This window comes from Bubalus kerabau, chromosome 2 (genome assembly GCF_029407905.1).
Source record: "Bubalus kerabau isolate K-KA32 ecotype Philippines breed swamp buffalo chromosome 2, PCC_UOA_SB_1v2, whole genome shotgun sequence".
Taxonomy (NCBI): domain Eukaryota; kingdom Metazoa; phylum Chordata; class Mammalia; order Artiodactyla; family Bovidae; genus Bubalus; species Bubalus kerabau.
In genome coordinates this window covers 127,990,170-128,013,382 of record NC_073625.1, presented here as the reverse complement: position 1 = coordinate 128,013,382, position 23,213 = coordinate 127,990,170, and the positions used below count along the sequence as shown (strand labels likewise).

Here is a 23,213-nt window from a genome sequence, read left to right as displayed (position 1 = left end):
TGGAGGAAGCGAGATTCTCCAGAGAGAATAGGCAGAGTAGGAGAGAAGCTGAGCAGGATGGAAGGGATGTTCAGGCCTACACACCCCATCTCCTGAAACCTGTAACGCGGGGCTTCTGTGGAGGGGTGGGGTGAAGCAAGTACCTTGTCCTTTCCGTTGCCAGGCATGTTGTCTCTTCCTTTCCCTCACACAAAAATAAGCTCTTTGCCTGGTCAGGCTTAAAAGTTTCTTTAAGATAGGGGTTGGCCTTACATAGTTACTACACAGTCAGTATCCAGCCCTCTAGTCCTGTGGTTCTCAAACTTCAGTGCACACTGGAGTCACCCATAGAGCTCCCTGAAACACCCACTGTCCACCCTCAGAATTTCCGGCTCAAGGTGGACCCCGAGAGTCTGCATTTCCAAGTTCCCAGGTGAGACTGATGCTGCTGGCCTGAGGAGCACAGTCTGACCACCACTGACCTCATGTAGCTGCTCGGTGAGACAGGCCTGGAGAAGCCGGCCTCCTCAGTGCAGTTTCCCTGGCCTGACGGCACATGCCCCCTGTTTCCCCACAGTCCCCTTAGGCAGGACTCAGCTGATGCCTAGGGGTGGGCGATACTTAGTAAAATAAGAGACCGAGACACCAGGATCTGGTTAGCTGGATATATTTCTTTTTTTTGTTTGTTTTTGTTTTTGTCACAGAACACTGTTTGCAGTAGAGGAAACTGGCATTGCAGTCTGGTGGTAAAATGGCTTGTTCACATAAACCAGTACATGTTCATCCTTTAGCGCAAAAAGCCCTAATGGCGCGTACCCTATTGAAATTCAGGACATCTCCAAAATTTTCTCTCTCTGTTTTTCTTTGTCATCTTTTTTTTTTTTTTTTTTTTTTTAATAAACAATTTCAAGGTTTGTCCAAAAGAAGGCCATATAGGTTCTTGGCTAGCGGAAGACAATTCAGAACAGTTGTTGCACACTTGGACTGTCACCTTCTCCAGGCTGGCAGTTGATATTTTTTTTTCCAACTCATTTTTATTAAAAAAATAAAAAAATGCTCCAACTATCAGTTTTACAAAATCTCTAAGGGAAACACAAGAGCAAGGTGCTGAGGTAAAAAACACCTGAGGTAGCTTTTTTTGTGTGTTTTTCTCGTTAAAAAAATCTGTAAATTTAACGCCCTGGGCCAACAACCTCGTGTAAATTGCTATTTTCCTCCATACTTTTTTAAAAAGAAAGAAATCATTTCGTTGAATATTGATGGCTTATACACCAAAATGTAAAAAGACAAAATACATTCTTTCTTTGTGGAATTTTTCTTTTGTTTGTTTGGTTGGTTTGATGGGTTCCTGTTTTCCTCTTCCAAAATGCTAGGACAAGTACCATTGACTCTTGTTCTTTTGAGTAACCAAGTGTAAGTTGAGGCTGGTTTGTGTGTTTCGCTTTTGTTCCTTTTGTGTGATGTGATACTCAGAGCACTGCTTTGCCTGGGGGGTGTGTAGATATGGGAATTGAGACAGAGGGATGAGGGAATTAAAAAGAATGGGGATGGAGAAGACAGGGAGGGAGAGGGGACGGGGGAGAGATAAACAGAGAGAGACAGAATTATATAGCAGTATGCAAAAACCAGTTTAAAACCTGTGAAGCAAAGAGAAATGGGTGTGAGAGTTAAGGATGAAGAGAGACAGAGTTTCCTCTTCAGAGAGACGGTATCCCTTCTGTTGACATACACAGGTGATCCAGAACTGCTGTTGAGTGTCCTTTCGGTGAGATTTCCCTCCAGGTGAATTTTGTGTGGGTGGCCTTGAAGTTCCTTACTAAACCATTAGACCTCCCAAAGGATGACTTTATTCTTTAAAGTCTAGAAAAGCCTGCTTTCTCTTGAAAAAGAAAAAAGAATTAATAATTGATTTAAAAAAATTGGAGTTAGTTGAGTTATTTGATATATTATTTCTAAAATATATTAACGCCGCAGGCACCCTGTGTAACCCACAGGCCACATATCTTAACATCTTTCCCTTCTAATATGTACATACATGTACAGAAACAATTTTCCACAAAAAGAAAAGGGTGTGAATTTTGCTTTGATTTGAACGCGTTCACCTATGTTAGTTCAACTAAAAGGGATAGCGTGGTGGGCGTTGAGATCCGAGTGGATGGTGAAGTGGATGGCTGCGAAGCCTGCAGAGGCCCCGGGGGAGGCGGGAGGCTGGGCCTCGACACAGTGCCCTCCCGCCTCCCTTCCTGCCCCCCGGATCCTCAGGGCCTCTGCAGAGCCCCTGGCGCCTCCGCAGACTTCTCATTCCTCAGGATGGTCTTTGGTTTGCTCCCGATCTGGCTGGCTGTGTTTGGTCTCATTCTGTCAGGTGTTGGAAGGGCTACATTCATCCGTTGTTTGCTGGTGCCTGTGGGAGCCTCACTTGCTGCGCTGTGAGGCGACTCCCTGAGGATATTTCTGCTCCTGCTGCTTCACCTGCTGTACAATTTCCCTGATCTTGCGCTGTGCAGTCTGCAGCAAGGGAGAGGAAGGGGATGGGGGGAGAAAAGGAACCCAGTTCTGAGGACAGGCAGAGGGGAGTGAGGGAGTGGGCTTAGGACTTGGGGGGAGGAGGTGGTAACCTCAGAGAAGTGTCATCTGGACTCTATTTCAGTAAAGTGGCAGAGTTCCCCACCCCCACTCCAAGGCTGCTAGGTGGAAGGTAAGAAAGTGGGATCCCAGGAACCACAACCAGGGCATCAGTGACTCAGGACCCTGCAGAGGTCAGACAGCATCGTCTCTCCCAGCTACACTCACTCCAGTGTCCAATGCTGCCCCCCACCCCCCTGCCTTCCTAGAGTGTGGTGTATAGCGGGGATATGACAGTCAGTGGCATGGGGAGAAAGTGAGAAACTGGCCCAGATGCTAACTCCACCCTGAACAAGTGGAGAAAACACATGAACCCACACCTGCCCCCTCACCCACCCTGGTGCTCCTTTTGCAGGGAGAGCCCTGCCATTGAGACCTGTGCCCAGGGCTGGGAGGGGACAGCCACAGGGGTGGCGTGGCCGGGCTCTGACTGTAGGAGTCTCAGGGTGCCTGTGGGTCATGGGGCTGCAGCAGCATCACAGGGCCTGGCAAAGCATGGCGTTGGGAACATGGGCTGGCTAACACCCAGACACACCTGCCGTGTCAGTGGAGACTGCCTCTGCTCCTTCAGGATGGGGACTGGACAGCTTTATCCCACCCCTACCCCATCCATAACAAAGCATTAGAAAGAACCAGGTCACATGATGCTGAGGGGCTGGCCCTTCTGCCTGGACGAGCAGCAGCTGTGTGGAGCTCTGAGTCCTAATGAGGGGTGTCATGCAGCAGAGGAGAGGAAAGAGAAACACGGGTCTCCTGGGATGAGTGTTTAACCTGTAATAGTGTCATTGTGGCACCCAGGCTGGTCCTCAGGGTCCAAGGGTGACCTTGGACTTCCTGGTAAGTGACTCCGGGCAGGGAAAGGCTGTGACTGAGGCCTGGTCAGGAGGATGAGGGAACGCAAGAGCTCGCAGTCCAGCATTTGAGAGGCTGAACTGTACTCGCTTGATTCCAAAGCTCTACGCCCTTCCTCAGCCTGCTCTAACAGAGCTAGGAGAGCAGCAGTAAGCTGAGGAGTGGTTGCCCCTGCCCAGTTCCATCTGTGCATGGGGGTCAGTGCAGGGGCGTGCGCAGGGCCTGGGGCCACCCGACAGGTCACCAAGAGCTTAGAGACTTGAAAAGAGATTAGCAGGAGAGACTGGACGCTCACAGCACAGGTACCTGACTGGCAAAGAAATGCCCGATAATTCTGACAATCACTTCCTCATTTTCATCTGGCGTTTGGTCACGAGGCACGATGACTTCTGCACTGGTTAAGTTCTGCAGTTCATTCACCTGTGGAGGAAGAAACCAAAAAACGTGTGACTCGCTTCATTGCAGTCTCCAAGGCATGTCCGAGGACCTGGGTGGAACTCTGCTCCCTACTCTTTCCCGCTGCTGTGTGTGTGGGTTTACAGGGGCAGGAGGTGGCTCCCTGTCTTCACTTCCCAGTGTGTAGCCTAGATGCAGCGTGTCTGGACTCAGGACCCTGGTTTCTCGGGGTTTGGCTCAGCACTATGGATCTGAGGCCCTCAGCTTGGGATGATGCAGATTACATTTTTGTCCTAGGAGAGTCAGGGGTGCCAGTCTGAGGGAAGTCAGACCAGGAGATGAAGCCAGCTCAGAGCACACTCACGGTTTTGCCGCCCTTGCCGATCACACGGCCGGCTGTAGAGGAGGGCACTCGGATGTGGGCTTCCAGCTTCACCTCCTCTTTGGGGTTAAAGAAGTTTTCTTCTTTCAGTTTCCCAAAGATCCGCCCCTGGGCCTGAGAGAGCAAGACATGTCAACCTGCTTTAGCAGCACTGCTGTGGGAACTGGTGAGTCCAAGGCATGGCACAACCCCGGCCCCATGCTCACCAGGGCCCGCTCAGCTGGCTCAGACCCGGTGGGCACACGCCTTCAACACCCAACAAGTGCACCTTGCAGACATGCATAGACACTCGTGTGTCTTCGGGTTTGCACACGATCACACAGGGAGCTTTCTGTGTGCAGGGACAGGGTGGAACTACCTGTAGTCTTTGTATCCTGAGCACCTATAAATATTTGCTTGAATGAATTTGTTCAGGGAATTCTTAACTTCCTCCCACCCATAGTATGTTCATAAGTCTGTTATTAAAGGATGGAGGCAAGGGCGGTGGTGACAGGATTTGCTTTCTGATACCTAACTCCAGAGGTGGTGTAGCCAAGAGCTTATTGTTCTGTTTAAAATTTGAAGAACTTAAAAAAGTATTTATTTATTTAATGGCTGCACTGCTCAGCATATGAGATTTGTTTCCTGACCAGGGGTCAAACCTGTGCCCCTTGCAGTGGTAACACAGAGTCTTAACCATTGGACTGCCAGGGAAACCGCTAAAAGGATTTAAAAAAAAAAACTGAGATATAACTTACATAACCTCAAATTCTGCACTTTCAAGTGTACACTCCAGTGGTTTTTAGGACATTCATTACGTTGTGCAACCACCACCACTATTCAGAACGTTTCTATCCCATTCCCCCAGATAAAACCCGTGCCTGTTGGCAGACAGTCCCAGTGCCTCCTCTCTAGTCCCTGGCAACCATTAAAGTACTTCTATCTGCACGGATTTGCCTTTTCTGATGTTTCACATAAATGGAATATACCATATGTGGCCCGCTGTGTCTTCCTTCTCTCACTGGATGGAATGTTTTCTAGGCTCACCTATGATGTAGTGTGCGTCAGAATTTCACTCTTTTCATGGCTGACTGATATCCTATTACGTCGTTATACCACATTTTGTTTATCCATTATGAGTTGAAGGACTATTGTCCTTGAACATTTATACATGTGTTAATTTTTTTCTCAGACACATTTTAAATATTTTTAATATGAATTGTATTTTATAAATATGTTTCTTTTAGAAAACTCAATTTGTAATTTTTCTAGGGGTGAAAAGGTAAAAACAAAATACTGCAGGAGAAGGGAGACAGCTGGCAAAGTAGTAACAGAAGGACTTGAGCTCACCTCCTCTCACGAAAACACCAAAATCACAACCAACTGCTGAACAACCATCAACAAAAAGACTGGAACCTTTCCAAAAAGATAATCTGCATCCGAAAACAAAGAAGCCACAACAAGATGGCAGGAAGGGTGCTGTCACGATACAACCAAATCCCACACCCACCAGGCCACCCACAAACTGGAAACTCATTATACTGTAGAGGTTCTCCCAGAGGAGTGAGAGTTCTGAGCCCCACGCCAGGCTCCCCAGATGGGCGTCTGGCATCCTGAGGAGGAATCTCTAGAGCATTTGGCTTTGAAGGGCCAGAGGCACTTGAGTGCAGGAGCTCCACAGGACTGAGGGAAGCAGAGACTCCACTCTTGGAGGGTGCACACAAGGGTTCATGTGCCCTGGGACCCAAGGCAAAGCAGTGACTCCACAGGAGCCCGAGTTAGACCTACCTGTAGGTTTTGGAGAGTCTCCTGGAGAGGCGGGGATTGGCTGTGGCCCACTGTGGGGCAAGGACACTGGTAGCGGAGGCCCCAGGGAATATTCCTCAATGTGAGCTCTCCTGGAGGTCACCATTTGGTACTGAGACCTGGCCCCACCCAATAGCCTGCAAGCTCCAGTGCTTCAGGCCAACCAACAGGCTGGGAACACAGCCCCAGCAATCAACCGACACAATGCCTAAAGCTGTCCTGAGTCCACAGGCACCTCAAGACATGCCCTTTGACATGGCCCTGCCCACAAGAGGGACAAGAGCCAGCCCCATCCCCCAGCTGGCAGTCAATAGTCACTATCACCGGGAAGCCTGTACAAACCCCTGAACCAACCTCACCCATCAGAGGGCAGACATGAGAAGCAAGAACTACAGTCCAGCAGCCTACAGAAGGGAGACCACAAACACAAAATGAGACAGCAGAGAAGTACGTTCCAGAAGAAGGAACAAGATAAAACCCCAGAAGAACAACTAAATGAAATCGAGACAGGCAATCTATCTGAAGGTAGAGAAGACTCTACACATGGCCATCACCACATGGTCAATACCGAAATCAGATTGATAGTATTCTTTGTAGCCAAAGATGGAGAAACTATATACAGTCAGCACAAACAGACTGACTGTGGCTTAGATCTGGAACTTATTGCCAAGTTCAGACTTAAATTGAAGAAAGTAGGGAAAACCACCAGACCATTCAGGTAACTAAATCAGATCCCTTGTGACTATACAGTGTAAATGAGAAATAGATTCAAGGGTTTAGATCTGATAGAGTGCCTGAAGAAATATGGACAGAGGTTCATAACATTGTACAGGAGGCAGGGATCAAGACCATCCCCAAGAAAAAGAAGTGCAAAAAGGCAAAATGGTTGTCTGAGGAGGACTTACAAATAGCTGTGAAAAGAAGAGAAGTGAAAGGCAAAGGAGAAAAGGAAAGATATACCCATTTGAATGCAGAGTTCCAAAAAATAGCAAAGGGAGATAAGAAAGCCTTCCTCAGTAATCAGTGCAAATAAATAGAGGAAAACAACAGAATGAGAAAGACTAGAGATCTCTTCAAGAAAATTAGAGATACCAAGGGAAGATTTCATGCAAAGATTGGCTCGATAAAGGATAGAAATGGTATGGACCTAACAGAAGCAGAAGATATTAAGAGGAGGTGGCAGGAATACACAGAAGAACTATACAAAAAAGATCTTCATGACCCAGATAATCACAATGATGTGATCACTCACCTAGAGCCAGATAGCCTGGAATGTGAAGTCACGTGGGCCTTAGGAAGCATCACTATGAACAAAGCTAGTGGAGGTGATGGAATTCCAGTTGAGCTATTTCAAACCCTAAAAGATGATGCTGTGAAAGTGCTGCACTCAATATGCCAGCAAATTTGGAAAATTCAACAGTGGCTACAGGACTGGAAAAGGTCAGTTTTCATTCCAATCCCTAAGAAAGGCAATGCCAAAGAATGCTCAAACTACCGCACGATTGCCCTCATCTCACACACTAGTAAAGTAATGCTCAAAATTCTCCAAGCAAGGCTTCAACAGTATGTGAACTGTGAACTTCCAGATGTTCAAGCTGGATTTAGAAAAGGCAGAGGAACCAGAGATCAAATTGTCAACATCCGTTGGATCATTAAAAAAGCTAAGAGAGTTCCAGAAAAACATCTATTTCTGCTTCATTGTCTATGCCAAAGCCTTTGACTGTGTGGATCACAACAAACTGGAAAATTCTGAAAGAGATGGGAATACCAGACCACCTGACCTGCCTCCTGAGAAATCTGTATGCAGGTCAAGAAGCAACAGTTAGACCTGGACATGGAACAACAGACTGGTTCCAAATTGGGAAAGGAGTATGTCAAGGCTGTATATTGTCACCCTGCTTATTTAACTTATATGCAGAGTACATCATGAGAAATGCTGGACTGGATGAAGCACAGCTGGAATCAAGATTGCTGGGAGGAATATCAATAACCTCATATGCAGATGACACTATACTCATGGCAGAAAGTGAAGAACTAAAGAGCCTCTTGATGAAAGTGAAAGAAGAGATTGAAAAAGTTCGCTTAAAACTCAACATTCAGAAAACTAAGATCATGGCATCTGGTCTGATCATTTTATGGCAAATAGATGGGGAGATAATGGAAATAGTGACAGACTTTATTTTGGGGGGCTCCAAAATCACTACAGATGGTGACTGCAGCCATGAAATTAAAAGACACTTTCTCCTTGGAAGAAAAGTTATGATCAACTTAGACAGCATATTAAAAAGCAGAGACATTACTTTGCCAACAAAGGTCCATCTAGTCAAAGCTTTGGTTTTTCCAGTTGTCATGTATGGATGTGAGGGCTGGACTATAAAAAAAAAGCTGAGCGCCAAAGAATTGATTCTTTTGAACTGTGGTGTTGGAGAAGACTCTTGAGAGTCCCTTGGACTGCAAGGAGATCCAGCCAGTCCATCCTAAAGGAAATCAGTCCTGAATATTCATTGGAAGGACTGATGCTGAAGAATGAGTAAGTGAGTTGGGAGACTGGTGAAAATCACACTGTGGAACAGAATAAAGAATGAAAAGAAATGAGCAAGTCTAAGAGACCTCTGAGGCAATGCTAAGTGTACCAGCATTCACTTTATAGGGGTTCTAGAAGAAGATGAGAGAGAGAAAGGGCCTGAGAAAATGAAGTGATGAAAGGGAAAAACCTACAACAAAGGATAGCCAGCAAGGCTCTCATTCAGAATCAATGAATAAGTCAAAAGCTTTACAGATAAGCAAAAGCTAAGAGAATTCACTACTTTATAACAAATGCTAAAGGAACTTCTTTAGGTGGAAAAGCCCACAACTAGAAACAAGAAAATTATGAATGGGCAAGTTCACCAATAAAGACAAACATACAGTAAAGATGGGAAATCATTCATACACAAATACGACATCAAAAGCAGTAATCATGAGGAGAGTACAAATGCAGGATACTGGAAAGGCATTTGAAATTAGATCAGCAACTTTATTAAACAATGTTGTATATATAAAGACTGCTATGTCAAAACCAAAAAATTTATAATAGATACACAAAAAAGAAAAAGCAGTCCAAACGCAACACTAAAGACAGTCATCAATTGTGAGAGAACAAAAGAGGAAGGGAAGAAAAAAGACTTACAGAAACAAACCCGAAACAATTAACAAAATGGCAATAAGAACATACATACTGATAATTACCTTAAATGTAAAAGGATTAAACGCTCCAACCAAAAGTGATGCATACACACACACACACACAGTGGGATGTTACTCAGCCCATTTACAAAAGAATAAATACCATTGGCAGTAACATGGATGAACCTAGAGATTATCATATTAAGTGAAGTAAACCAGAGACAAATATATGATACCACTTATATGTGGAATCTAAGAAAGTGATATAAGTAAACTTATATATACGAAACAACGAAACAGGCTCACGGACAACGAACATGGTTACCAAGGGGGAAATTAGGGGCGGGGAGATAAATTAGGAGTGTGGGATTATCGTATGTCAACAAAGACCTACTGTATAGCACAAGGAACTCTGCTCAACATTATGTAATAACCTACGTGGGAAAACCACCTGAGAAAGAATGGATACATGCATGTGTGTAACTGAACACCTGAAACTAACACAGCATTGGAAAACTGTCCTCCAGTATGAAATAAAGGAACACACGCCTCCACACGCTTCCAACAAGCTGCTGTTTCCCCTCACACCCTGTGTTTATGCTCCATCTTCAAAACCATGGCCAAGGGATCAGAGATGTTCCTGCGGGGGTGCCATCTGAACTGGGCACTGACAGTCCACTTTTCACAGGAGAGAAGGGAAGGAGGGCTCCATGTAGAGGGCACAGCCTGGAGGCGGGGAAGACAGGGTGGGTCGGGGACTACTGCAGGAAGGGAAATGGAGATAGGATGGAGCCTCCAAAGAAGAGCTTGAAGCTGCCTCTGGGGCAGCTGCACTTGCTAAAGGTCCTCAGTACCCCTAACAGGCAGCCCTGCACTCAGGACTGAGGAGGTTCTTGGCACTGACCTTGAACTGAGCTTCAGGTGGGCCGGTGATGATGACCATCCTTTCACTGACGTCTGGGCCTTCTGCTGGGGCGATCTGCAGTTCACAAAGCAAGAGGGAGATGCTGCTGCTTGGTGCTGTTCCCTGCGCCCCTTCTCCTCGTGTAAGTGGGTGGCACCCCTACTAGCAAGAGATGACGGGACTCCTGCCTTTGCACCCAGGACTCTGAGCCTGCTGCTTCCACCCTGGGTCTTAGGAGAAATGACATTAGTACCCAGGATCAAATTCAGGTGGGAAGCAGGTTACTAGTTACTGCCTATCCCTGCCCCCAACCCCAGCAGTGACCAACCTCTTCACCAAGAAGCCCTCTAGCCCACCCAGGGCCCAGAGGCGAGGAAGGGCTGGTCAACAGAGTTCAGTTGAGCCAGTCTGCAGGAAAGGGCCTCTTGGCTCTCATTCTTGGCTGCTGGTGGCAACTGAACTAGAGCAGATGTGCCTAGGACTGTGATGGCGCCTGAAAGCATGAGGACACCCGGGTCCAGGGTGCTCTGCACAAGCCCTCTCCCCACAGGTGGAACCTGGCTGAACCCGGCAAGCTGGAAACCTAGCGCTCAGTCTCAGTCTGATTAACACAACTCAGGATGGACCAAGCACACATTTTTTTGTTATAACCTCTTTATATATTCCCCATTGTAGCAAAATTAGTTACTTTTATTTATTTAGGTCATACTGCATAGCTTTCAGATCTCAGTTCCCCATCAGGGGTCGAACACATGTCCCTTGCAGTAGAAGCTTAGGATCCTAACCACTGGACCACCAGGGAACTCCTGTAAAGTTACTTTAAACTGAGTTAAAAGTGCACTGGGTGTTTAGGATGAGCCAGGTTAGTACACAAATGCACCTCATGAGGTTGTATGCACCGTCCAGAGACACCATCCCCAAGACTGACCTGAACTGTTCAGCATGAATGTGACGCACCACTAACGGGTGTGTCTGAAGTCACCGTCTCTGAACCACTGTGTCTGAGTCTCAAGCTCCCCTCAAAAGACCTCCGCCTCCACAGGGTTTAATTTACTTTTCTCTCTACACATCCTAAGCCAGGCTGCATCTGCAGGCCTCGGGGTCCCATGTCACTTTTCCAGCTCTGCTGTGAAGACAGAGCCAAGGCCTGCTCTGACCTGTGCCCACTCTGGAAGGGGAGACCCTTCTCGAGGCCTCAAGGAGGATCCGGCCCTGACTACTTAGTGGTATGAGGGTGAACGTGAGACACTCATCACCCATCAGAGCTTCTTGGAGGATCTTCCCTCTGCTGCGGGCAGACTGCCTGCCAGCCTCCAACCTCAGGGCTGCAGCCTCAGCTAAAAAACACAGATGTGTCCAGGGGACTGAGACCCTCCAGCAGGCCGCAACACAGATCACTGGTGAGGGGGCAGTCCAGTGGTTAAGATTTCACCTTCCAATGCAGGGGTGCAGGTTCAATCCCTGGTTAGGGAGCTGATCCCACATGCCTTGTGGTCAAAAGACCAAAACATAAAGCAGAAGCAATATTGGAACAAATTCAATAAAGCTTTAAAAATGGTCCACATCAAAAAAAGAAAAAAAATCTTAAAAAAAAAAAAAAAAAAAAAATCACTGGCGGGAACCCCTATCTCTACTTCTAGATCCATAGTGAAGTGAAGTGAAGTCGCTCAGTTGTGTCCAACTCTTTGTGACCCCGTGGACTGTAACCTACCAGGCTCCTCCGTCCATGGGATTCTCCAGGCAAGAATACTGGAGTGGGTTGCCATTTCCTTTTCCAGGGGATCTTCCCGACCCAGGGATTGAACCCAGGTCTCCCCCTTGCAGGCAGACGCTTTAACCTCTGAGCCACCAGGGAAGCCTACAGATCCATAGGTGGCATTAAATCCGCTCCTTGTGTGCAAGGGTGAATGAGAGTGACAGAGCATGGGCACAGTGGTTCCCAGCTCTTATCCACCCAAACTGAGAAAGGCTAATTCCCCCGTTGTGTTGACCCGATCAGTTCTCACAGCCACCTTGCTCCAATTCTGGAAGAAAGTCATCTGTCCCCTACCCGGCATTCCCAGCCCAGCCTGGCACTGAGAGCCACACGTGTGTGGCCGCACTTCTGGAATGGCACTCTGCAGGAAAACACCCCTAGAGGCCCTGCGATGAGGACCCCATTCTATGACTGAAGCAGATGAGACACAGAAAGATGGGGTGACCATCAAGATCACGGGTGAGCAGGGCTGGAGTGGGGACTGGGAGTTGTATGTGACATTCTTAAACCCGCCATCCAGAGGCTTCGAAGGCTGAGCAGGTGATGAGGTCTCCGCTCTCGCCTGTGACGGAAGCATCTCTTACGTGTACCACACGGTCCCAACTCAGCCCACCACCTTCCAGCACTGTGCTCCCACATGTTAGTGTAAAGCTTGCCCCTGCCCCGGCAGCATCAATGTGCCTCTAGGCCTCTGAAGACCAGCAGGGCAGGATGGGGGTGGTTCTCCAGAGCAGGTGAGATCATCACCTTTAGAGACATGCTGTCAGAGACCCATCAAGATAAAACTAGCAAAAACCAGATCAATTTTAAGAAGTAGGAAATATGTCTCGCAAATGCTTGGCTTCCCTGGTTTCTTCTCTCTCCTGCTGTTCTAGAGAGCCAGAGCCCATTCTGTTCCTGGCCCAGCCCTGTGGTCTCTGTCCAGCACAGAAGTCACACTACCACTCAATGCTGTTGGGATACCGAGCGACTATGGGGAGGCTCAGGGGAGGTCCAAGGGGTCGATCCTTCTCTACTTTCCTGAAGGCTTGCTGGAATGACTGGTCGAGCATTCAGAGTGCTATAGTGAGAAAACACTGGACCAGAGACAGGAGAGCCTGGTCTAATGTCGGCTCTCATAGGCTTTAGCTTTGTGGCCGTCGACACGTCAATCCAACGCTGGGCCCTGGTTCCTTAGGGGCAAGCAGAGACTCATTGCTGCAGTCAGCCCCGGAGGTGCCCCGTAGCCTACAGGTCAGCAGAGCTGCTATCTAAGCCTTGCTGTGGCCTGTGCCCTCTTTCCAACTCACTTTTCTCAGTGGAAATAGGATTTAATGAGACAGTTCTTCAAGTCCCTTCTAGTTGAAATTGTTTGTCTCTTGCACTGCACTCAGACCACAGGGCCCGACACCTCAGTATGCAGCCAGCACAGTGGCTGTCCACACCCTACCTGTCCCCCATGGAGGGTGGGCCCAGCACAGCCTGTGCTACCTGGGCTGGGGTCTCACCTGCAACAAGCCTGCTGGGTGCAAAGGCTCTAGCTGCTCTGCTACTGGTCACCCCCCACCCTCGGGCTCTCCTCCAGTCTGTGCACTTCGTGGGTGAGACCGACAGGGCCGAGAGGGAAAACGCTTTACCTACATAACATTCTGTCACAGTCTCACTGCAGTCCTTGTTCTGTACCACTCAAGGTTTTTTTTTCCTCCAGCACACTTGCTGTGGGAGAAATTCCAGCTCTTCTTGGGGAGAAAGTGTAAGCATTCTTTCTCTCCAAGTCATGAGACTTCTTGTTCGGAATTCCGGGTTGTCCCATGGCAGCGAATTATTTTACGTAACAACGGAAACTCTGTTTCCGAAAGTGTTTCATGAGGCCTGGGACGTGCTCAGCATTCTGCCCGTGAGTCAGCGCTGATAGCCGGGCTTGGAGCAGGACCAGGGCCGAATAATCCTCCCCTTTCAGTTTCTCTGACGACTCTTCCCGTTATGCTCTGGGAGGCAGGATGTGGGTATGGAACTGCAGCGACCTCGGAGCTCGGGGGCTGCGTGAATCAAGGGGCCTTCCTCCCTGACCCCTCTGCTCAGTGTCCAGGCTGCATCTCAGGCTTTGTCACCAGCTTTTGTCTATGGTTTCATCACTGCTTTTCAAAGAGCTTTTCATTCAAACTCAAAGTTCAGGGGTTTCTGAAGTGGAGACTAACTAAGGCATTAAAGCACTGACTGCTGCTGCTGCTAAGTGGCTTCAGTCGTGTCCGACTCTGTGCGACCCCTGAGACGGCAGCCCACCAGGCTCCCCCGTCCCTGGGATTCTCCAGACAAGAACACTGGAGTGGGTTGCCATTGCCTTCTCCAATGCATGAAAAGGAAAAGTGAAAGTGAAGTCGCTCAGTCGTGTCTGACTCTTCGCGACCTCATGGACTGCAGCCTTCCAGGCTCCTCCGTCCATGGGATTTTCCAGGCAAGAGTACTGGAGTGGGGTGCCAATGCCAAGCACTGACAACTGCTGAGTATAAATGATCGTTTCCCGAGTTGCCAGTCCAGGTTCGATGCACGATACTGGATGCTTGGGGCTGGTGCACTGGGACGACCCAGAGGGATGGAATGGGGAGGGAGGAGGGTTCAGGATGGGGAACACATGTATACCTGTGGCGGATTCATTTTGATATTTGGCAAAACTAAAACAGTTATGTAAAGTTTAAAAATAAAATAAAATTAAAAAAATATATATATTTAAAAAAAAAAAAAAAAAAATGATCGTTTCCCTCAGGCCCACAGTCCCTTCAATTGGGAGAATCCTCTGTTTCATCTTGAGGAGAGGAGGACAATGGTAGCCCAAGGAAGACTAGGTTGGCTTATGTATTACTAGTATTTTTTTTCCTAATTCATTTGTTAGTTGAACAAAAAAAGGAGAGAGGAAAACATGAGTACATATGGAAACAGTGCTGCAGGCAGGTTCCAGGATTCTGCAGATGGTGCAAGAGTTCCCCAGGACGGACAGAAGGAATAAGGGACATGGGGTAGGTGGGGGGGTGGAAGATGGTGGGACACAGATGGCTGTTCAAGAGCAGCTTTACCTTAATGGAGGCCCCGGCGAATCTGGCCAGCTGTTTAATGTGCGCTCCTTTCTTCCCGATAATGGCCCCCACGGCCTGGGTCGGGATGAACAGATTGACGATCTCCTGCTCCGGATACTGGAAGGACAAGACAAGACAGATGCCATCATTCCCCTGTGGGCTGCCTCCCCAGGCACTCACCATTACAGACCAGTGGCTGGGTGCGACATGGGATTCTTTGTTGCCTGGGCACTGCAGGTGGGAAGCTGGAGGGATGAACCTGAACAGTGGCCGTACTATTAATAACTACCCTACAACCAGGGTGCAAGTTTCTTTCGAGCAGCTCTGAATTCGCTGGTCCCAGCAAGCTACCTGTTCATAGGCTTTCTGTGAAGTTCAAAGGTGAGTATCCCTTCTGTGTCTTCGTCCAAGAATCAATAGCTCATAAGCATACCGCGCCTGAGGCACTTTGTTGGTGGGAATGCGGAGCTGCCCTCCCCATCCTTGGCAGGAGCGGATGTTGCAGGGGCAATGGTTCACAATGAGACTGATTAAACTTGTTCTGACTGGGCCGCACAGGACAACCTAGAGAGACATGGGCAAGGGCGTTCGGGGCCCTTGCAGTCCCTGTCCATAGAGGCCTGTGGGAATGACACAGCCCACCTGCTAGTTAAAGTTAAAGAACTTTGGAGACTGTTCTTTAGCCCAGCATCACCTCCTAATGGGACTGCTGATCACCTTCCCGCCCTTCCCCACACCAGCTTCCAGCCACCTGTGGGGTCTGTGAGCACAAGCAGGATGCTGACGGGGCATCCTCCTGTGCGCTCGAGTGCTGGGTTGTCCTGTACTGGTGCTCTGTGACGTGTTGCTCCCAGGACAGCCTGCAACCACGGGGCGCAGCATGCGCACTGTGAGCATGCCTGGTCAGTCTGCCAAGGACTGCGTGGCACTGGCTACAGGAGAGGGACAAGTGGCAGATGGAACTAAACTGTGGGCACTTACAGAGTGATGATGCGGGAACGGGCCAAACTGGTGAGGGGGGTACAAGCTGGAGAAATATCCGGAGTGGGTCTGCAGCAGGAGAGAAACATTCAGTCAGTGGGGCCCGCGAGGCCGCTCACCAAACTCAGGGAGGCAAGACGCCCACACGTACCCTGGCTCCCAGCACACCGCTGCGCAGCCCTGAAGGCACATCCCTCTGCAGCTCAGATCTCTGCTGTTTTCCCTGGCTGAGCCAAGCTCTGGGCTTCCCAGGAACCCACCAGGGTAGGGAGCATGCACTCACACTTTCTAACCTAACCTCAAGCAGAGAGGGAGGGCCAGTGGCTTCTTTTCTGAGGAATTATGAACCGTGGATTAAAGGCCTAGAGGGTGCCAGGTCAAGTCCAAGAGTTAGTCCAAACAAGCAAAGGTGTTCCTGGGGAAGTCAGATCACTAAGCTCCCAGAGAATCTTAGAAGGAATGGAGTGATGGAGAATAGAGGAGTTAAAACGAAATTGAGACAGGAGAGAAAATGAATGAATATATATATATATATATATTTTGGGGGAGGGGGAAGCAGGGAACAGGAAGACAGATGTGGTAGAAAAACAGAGTTGTTAAGAAAACGGCATTCATTTTAAAAGTAGCTGCTTTTTATTCAAGGCCTGTGTCCCAGGCATTGTGGTAGATCCTTTATTCATAAACTCTCTCAATCCTAATAGTCCTGCGAGACAGGAATGCATCTGCTTTTATATATTTTATGGGTAGAACGTTAAGCAGAGTCAGCAGAGTCTAGTTCACTGTGCTTTACACATAAGGCCAAGTATAATAAATGCTGACCTGCGTGTTACAGGAAGGAAGGTGGACACATGGCCCTGACAGGAAGGGATGTGGACAGCTCTGGGACCAACCCCCGAGGGCCTGTCTGTCTGGCAGTTGTCAGACACGATGAGGCTTGGAGTTAGTGGACCTAACTTCCATTTGAGGACCCTTGAACAGATCTCCTGGTGTTCTCTGTTCCCTGAATATCCAACTGGCTTCTCTGTTCCAGAGCACAACACTGCCTTAGGAATCAAAATGTAGCTATTCCTCTTTTTGAGTTTGGGCAGTGGACTTCTGACCTCAGGGGAAAAAGAGATATGAACACGGTGGGGAGCTTTTGCCAAGGGTGCTTGGGGTGTCCACAGCACCTGCAGGAGACAGAAGCTCTGCCAAAGGAAGGGAGTTCAGTTCAGTTGCTCTCATGTCCGACTCTTTGTGACCTCATGAATCGCAGCACGCCAGGCCTCCCTGTCCATCACCAACTCCCAGAGTTCACTCAAACTCATGTCCGTTGTGTTGGTGAGCCATCCAACCATCTCATCCTTTGTTGTCCCCTTCTCCTCCTGCCTTCAATCTTTCCCAGCATCAGGGTCTTTTCCAATGAGTCAGTTCTTTGCATCAGGTGGCCAAAGTATTGGAGTTTCAGCTTCAGCATCAGTCCTTCCAATGAATATTCAGGACTGATTTCCTTTGGGATGGACTGGTTGGATCTCCTTGCTGTCCAAGGGACTCTCAAAAGTCTTCTCCAACACCACAGTTCAAAAGCATAAATTCTTCAGGATTCAGCTTGCTTTATAGTCCAACTGTCACATCCATACATGACCACTGGAAAAACCATAGCTTTGACTAGACGGACCTTTGTTGGCAACCATGCTGTAAAGCCAGCCTCTACTTTCGTTAATGTGGAAAGAGGCTGCAGTGACACCTCATGGCCACAAGAGGGGGCTATGAGATCAGTGTTCTCCTGGCAAACACCACTTTTGAAAGGAAGTGTTGAGTGAAGATACTTGGCTTACTTGGTCGTGCCTCTTTCTCGAAGAACACCAACTCCAGACTCTACTCAGCGCAGGTCCCAGTTCTGGGCCATGGAGGGTCAGGAGAGAATTCCAGCAGCTTTCCTGCCCAGACAAATCCTTGGGGAAAGGATGCGTCTGTCTTCCTCTCACCTGGAAAGTTTTTCCTTCAGCCCTCAGCAGAAATAATTCTTTTGAATTGTGATTTGACCCCAAAAGAGACAAACCACAAGGGTAGCTCTGTTTTGGGTTTAAATACTCCCAAGACAAATATGGTATCAAATTTAGATCTACCACTTGGGCTGGGGAGGGAATGAACTGTAAAAGGCTAAAAAGAACGGACAGATTCCTCAGTCCCTTTTTTGTTCATGAGTTACAGCTGGAAAACCACTGTGGAGAAAGAGCCCTGAACACAGCAATCAGGAGCCTGCTTCTGGCTGAGGCTCTGTCATTAGCTTCTGTGTCTGTAGGATGGTTTTTGGAGTCAGAAGCCTCCGAAGACTTGAGTCTCAATCACTAGGCTGTATACAACTGGGGATAATTTACTCAACTTTTCTGAACCTCATCCACAAAAGGATTTAAAAAGTATCTAGAGCTTATAATACTATTGTGGGAGTTCATTCAACTGTTTATTCATTCATGCATAAGATATTTGAGCAAAAGCACTGTTCTAGGTGCTGGGGACACAGATACTAAGAGAGAAAAGGGTCACTGCCACCATGGAACTTAGGTTCTACTGGGGAGGCAGACAGTATATGAAAGAAATGAACAGGAGGACAGGAGGAGGGGTAGCTGCTGAGATAAGCAGTGGGCTGGTGGCTTCACCTGGAGGGGTCTGGGAGGACTCGGAGGAGGTAACTTATGAGTGGGGACCCACAGAGGATATGGAGCCCCATGTAAGGTGCTAGGTAGGAAACATTCTAAAGAGAGTTCTTTGAGATACAGAGCTAGGAAAGGGCTTGGCCTGTTTGGAAAACAGGAGAGGCCAGTATGGCAAAAATAACTGAGACAGAATGAGATACGATGGAGAGGCAGGCAGTGTGAGGTCACACAGAGCTGGGCCTGGGTTTGGACGTGGGTTTGACCCTACGTACAAGAGATGCCCCTGAAGTACACCACGTGGCACTTGATGAGGTCACCGGCATGGAGACTCCATCACTGGGGACCCTATGGCTTCACTATTGGTAAATGAGCACTCATTTATCACACTTCCCATTCCCTCTACCCTTACACTTACAGGGGAGGCCACAACCTCAAATGGAAGAGGTGCTTAGGCTTAATGATCAAAAAGTAACCTGTTGAATAAATGTTTTCTTTAATGGGAAAGCAGGGTGTAGCCATCTGACAAACTGGGGCCCCAGAGTGGGACAGGTGGTATGGAACCCTAACTCTAAAATGGCAGTTGAGCTTACTGTCTCAGTTTGAAGGTCCTCAGCTATTTCATTGGAGAAGGCAATGGCAACCCACTCCAGTACTCCTACCTGGAAAATCCCAAGGGAGGAGCCTGGTAGGCTACAGTCCACGGGGTCGCTAAGAGTCGGACACGACTGAGCGGCTTCACTTTCACTTTTCACTTTCCTGCATTGGAGAAGGAAATGGCAACCCACTCCAGTGTTCTTGCCTGGAGAATCCCAGGGACGGGGGAGCCTGGTGGGCTGCCGTTTATGGGGTCACACAGAGTTGGACACGACTGAAGTGACTTAGCAGAGCAGCAGCTATTTCATGAGGGAGAAGCTACTTTACTTTTGATGTTTCAGAAGAATTACAATTTCAGATATGGGGGGGGGGGGAGAGATAATGCTGAAGGTGCACCTGAAAGATGTGACCCCCAAAAAGAGAGGCCACAAGGGTCAGGGGCATCACTATTATCCACTGGTTAATTTCAAATTCTTGGTTTGAGGGAAATTAGTGTCATCTTCTATGCTTGACCATTCTGGGGTAGTAGTGGGGTAGATATCAAACTGTGGCCACTGGATGTGAAGACGTGACTCATTGGAAAAGAAAAGACCCTGATGCTGGGAGAGAGTGAAGACAAAAGAAGGGGGTGGCAGAGGATGAGACGGCTGGATGGCATTACTGATTCAATGGACATGAGTTTTAGCAAATTCCGAGAGAGAGTGAAGGACAGGGAAGCTTGAGGTACTGCAGTTCATGGGGTTGCAAAGAGTTGGACATGACTTAGTGACTGACCACCAACAAAAATATATCAAACACACTCATGAACATTTAGAATGGAATTAAAGCTGGGTCTGCTTTTCCTAGAAGAACTACAGGGTCCTTAGTTCCAAGCTGTTGGGTATGACCATTTGATGCATCATTTAGGTGATATTCTGAATCATAAGGAAATCATGGAGCAGGAAGAGAGAGGGTGTGCAAGGGTTGTAAAAAGGCAAGGGTCAGGCATACAAAATATTTTCAGATATATAAATAGCTTGAGTGTGATGACACAAAGATGGCAGGTGCTCCTCCCCGGAACCAGGGACATGGACGTGGGGCAAGGGAATGGACTTAGGCAGAGGGGTCAGAGTCATGGGTAGAGCTGTTCAAGGTTCAGAAGGCACACATGCTACCCCGGCTTGTCCAGTGCCTCCTTCCAGCCCCTGCCTACCAGCCCTGTGTGCTCTCAGAGGACCACCTCAGGAGCTGATGGGGACTAGAAGTTGGTAAGCTAGAAAGAAGTGTAGCCAAGATTCGAGCACAGATCCTCTGTCTGACTCTGTGTCTCTAGATCTTAACCCAATGCTGCCCTCACATGGAACATTCCAAATTCACTGGTTTATAGGTGGGACCCACAGTGTATGTTATGATAAGGCTGCCCAAAGGGTTCTAATATGCCTTTTGCTGAGTTTAAGTACACGAATGAACAATTAAAACTCACTGGACATATGCAGAGAACCAGCAGCATGAAAGAGGGAAGCAAAGCTAAGCAAGGCAAGCACATGACCTTGGTAAATTAATTTAGCAAAGAGGGAGAACTTTTTTAAAAAGTCTGCTTTGATTTCTCAGTGAGATTCAAGAGGGCAGTGCTTTAATATGTGAGTAGACTGCTATGAGGAAAGCCAATCAGGGAACTGGATCATCAATCTTAGAAATTAAAAATGAGCAGAGTAAAAACTCAATGGAAACCATGTAAACAGAAGCATGGACACTCTTGAAAAGGCAGTCAGTGCACAAGAAGGTTAACTCACACAAAACAAAAGGAGGGACTCAGAAAGACATGGCAAGTAGAGGGAAAGGACTGCTCTCTCTCCAGAAAGTATAAACTCCAGAAGCAAAAAACAGAGGGAAGAGAAACATACCAAAATTAATTACAGACCCAGGTTTCCTGAACCAGTGAAAAACCTTCTGAACAGTCAGACTGAAGGGCTGACTCACATTTCTGATTTCCCAGGGTGAAGGTGAAATGCTACAAAAAGCAAAAAACTTACAGGAAAATGAAAAAAAAAAAGTTTCTTACTGGTAGCAACTTATCTGAAAAGCAAAATGCTACAAGTATTGCTTTAAGAGTTCTAAAGGAACTATGACCCTAGAATCTCTAACCATCCAGTTGAACTTTCATTCATGTGTGAAAGGCAAAAAAGGCATTTTCAGATAAACAAAGGCTTAGAAATTATACTATTTATGTGCTATTCCTGAAAAAAAGTTATTTAAGGAAGTACTCCAGAAAAAGAAACAAAAACAAATAACTCAAGAAATGAGAAGATATGGAACACAAGAAACCACTTACAGTGAGCAGAGACCAGTAAAATTTAGCTAATTCTAAATAACTCTGAATTACGAGATTGTGTACTAAGAAAGAAAATTTAATAATTTGGACTAAAGTTCCAGATTATTTCTAGAGTAATTATAAAAATACATTAAACAAATATTAGAAATAAAGAATTTTAAAAAGTCATAATCATAGTGGGAACAGTAAACTGCTCTCAAAATGTAATGTCATAGAGAGAAAAAATAATTATATAGAGGATACAAGTCATCAATTAAAGGTTTGATTTTACAGTCATCAACACAACTTTTAGTCCATTAGAGAAGGTATATCTTTCCAAGATCCATGGTTTCCAAAATCTGATCATGCATGAGCAAGACCACAAAAACCAGAACTGTTTCAATAACATTCTTTGAGAGGAAAGTACAGGAAACTATTGTAAGATAACAAAAAGGGAACCCTGAACTACTAAAAAATTAAAAGAAAACTCCCTAATAACTTTGATTAAGGAAAGAGAAAACACAGTATGTGATGTTAGGAATGAAAAGAGATATTCACAAGTCTGAAGCTTTAAAAGGTAATAGATTGCTTTGTACAACTTTGTGTCATGAAGTATGAAAAGAGAGATGAATACTTTTACAGGAGAATATAAATCAACAAAACCAACTCAGAAACATGTAAGAAACTGAAAAGGTTATAAATGATCTCTCTCCAAACAAAAGTGCTAGGCCCAGAAGTTTTATGGATGGATTGCATTAAATCTTCAAGGGACAGAAAATTCCTATATATTCTCAATTTTCCCAAGTATAGTATAAGTTGACTATCCTTTCAATTCAGTCTTCTGAGGAACAAAATAACCCTGGTGTTGACACTGTCAAAGATAGTATAAAACTATAGTAACCGGTGTAGACAGAAAGATGAACAGAACAGAGCCCAGGAACAAGATTCAGTGGGAGTCCGGCATACAACAAAGCTGACATTGCAAACTGAGTGATGCAGTGGGAAAAAAATAACACTGGATCCCTAGCTCAACGTACAAGTCAAGATAAACTGCCTATGAATTATAAGCAATAGTCTCCCCAAACCAACAACTAAGAATGACGTAAGAAAACCTGGAAGGATATTCTATACTCTTAGATAGCAGGCAGCTTTTTCTTAGCATAACATCAAAGGCCAGAAGTCCATAAAGGAAAACAACACTGATCTAACTATCTTAATTCTTAAAATTTCTGCATTAATTCTTTTGAAGGAAAACGTGAAAATTTAAAAGAAAAATGCATTCCCTTTTGATGTAATAATTGCAGTCTTAGAATTTACTTCTAGATCTGCTCCCACTCTTATGTTTAAGGACATTCATTTTGACGCTATTGGTAGCAGAGAAAGCCTAGAAAAAACCCAAATGTTGAAAAACAGCATGCTCAGTAGAAAAATTATAGTAATTTCATACAATGGAATTAAAAAGCCATTAAAGAGAATCAACTCTAGATATGGAAAGATGCTCATAATAAGTGAAAAATAAAACAACAGTAATTCACTATATGTGGCATGATTCCATTTGTTTTTGAATAAAATGATTATATATACGCTCATAAAACATTTTAAAACATAACAATACTATACTTCTGGGGAGTGGTAGTTGGGTAAAATTTGGGTAAGAGAAGGAAGGCTAAAGGGAAACACTTCCTATTTACTTCATATAGTAGTTCACTTGTTCAAAAAAAACCTATTTTAAATTACTATGGCACAAGACACCAAAAATAAAGCAAAGAGAAATGACAAGCTAGTGAAAGATATTTACAACATGACAAATGGTTAACA

The 23,213-nt window shown here is 46.5% G+C and overlaps 1 protein-coding gene across 8 annotated transcripts in view; it reads right to left on the bottom strand.

Moving 5' to 3' along the window:
• Window positions 1-632: 632 nt before the first annotated feature.
• Window positions 633-23,213, bottom strand: part of IGF2BP2 (insulin like growth factor 2 mRNA binding protein 2) — a 173,313-nt gene continuing 150,732 nt past the window's right edge. For 4 of the 8 annotated variants that reach the window (XM_055568819.1, XM_055568817.1, XM_055568818.1 and 1 more), the window contains 6 exons: window positions 15,876-15,944; window positions 14,895-15,011; window positions 10,089-10,163; window positions 4,217-4,348; window positions 3,763-3,876; window positions 633-2,487 (listed from right to left, as the gene is read on the bottom strand). In XM_055568819.1, the coding sequence (XP_055424794.1) occupies window positions 2,395-2,487; window positions 3,763-3,876; window positions 4,217-4,348; window positions 10,089-10,163; window positions 14,895-15,011; window positions 15,876-15,944 (600 nt within the window). In that variant the 3' untranslated portion in view covers window positions 633-2,394. Of the gene's footprint in view, window positions 2,488-3,762; window positions 3,877-4,216; window positions 4,349-5,563; window positions 5,647-9,516; window positions 9,946-10,088; window positions 10,164-14,894; window positions 15,012-15,875; window positions 15,945-23,213 lie in introns of those variants that run through there. The other 4 variants (XM_055568824.1, XM_055568820.1, XM_055568822.1 and 1 more) reach the window with 4 other exon arrangements.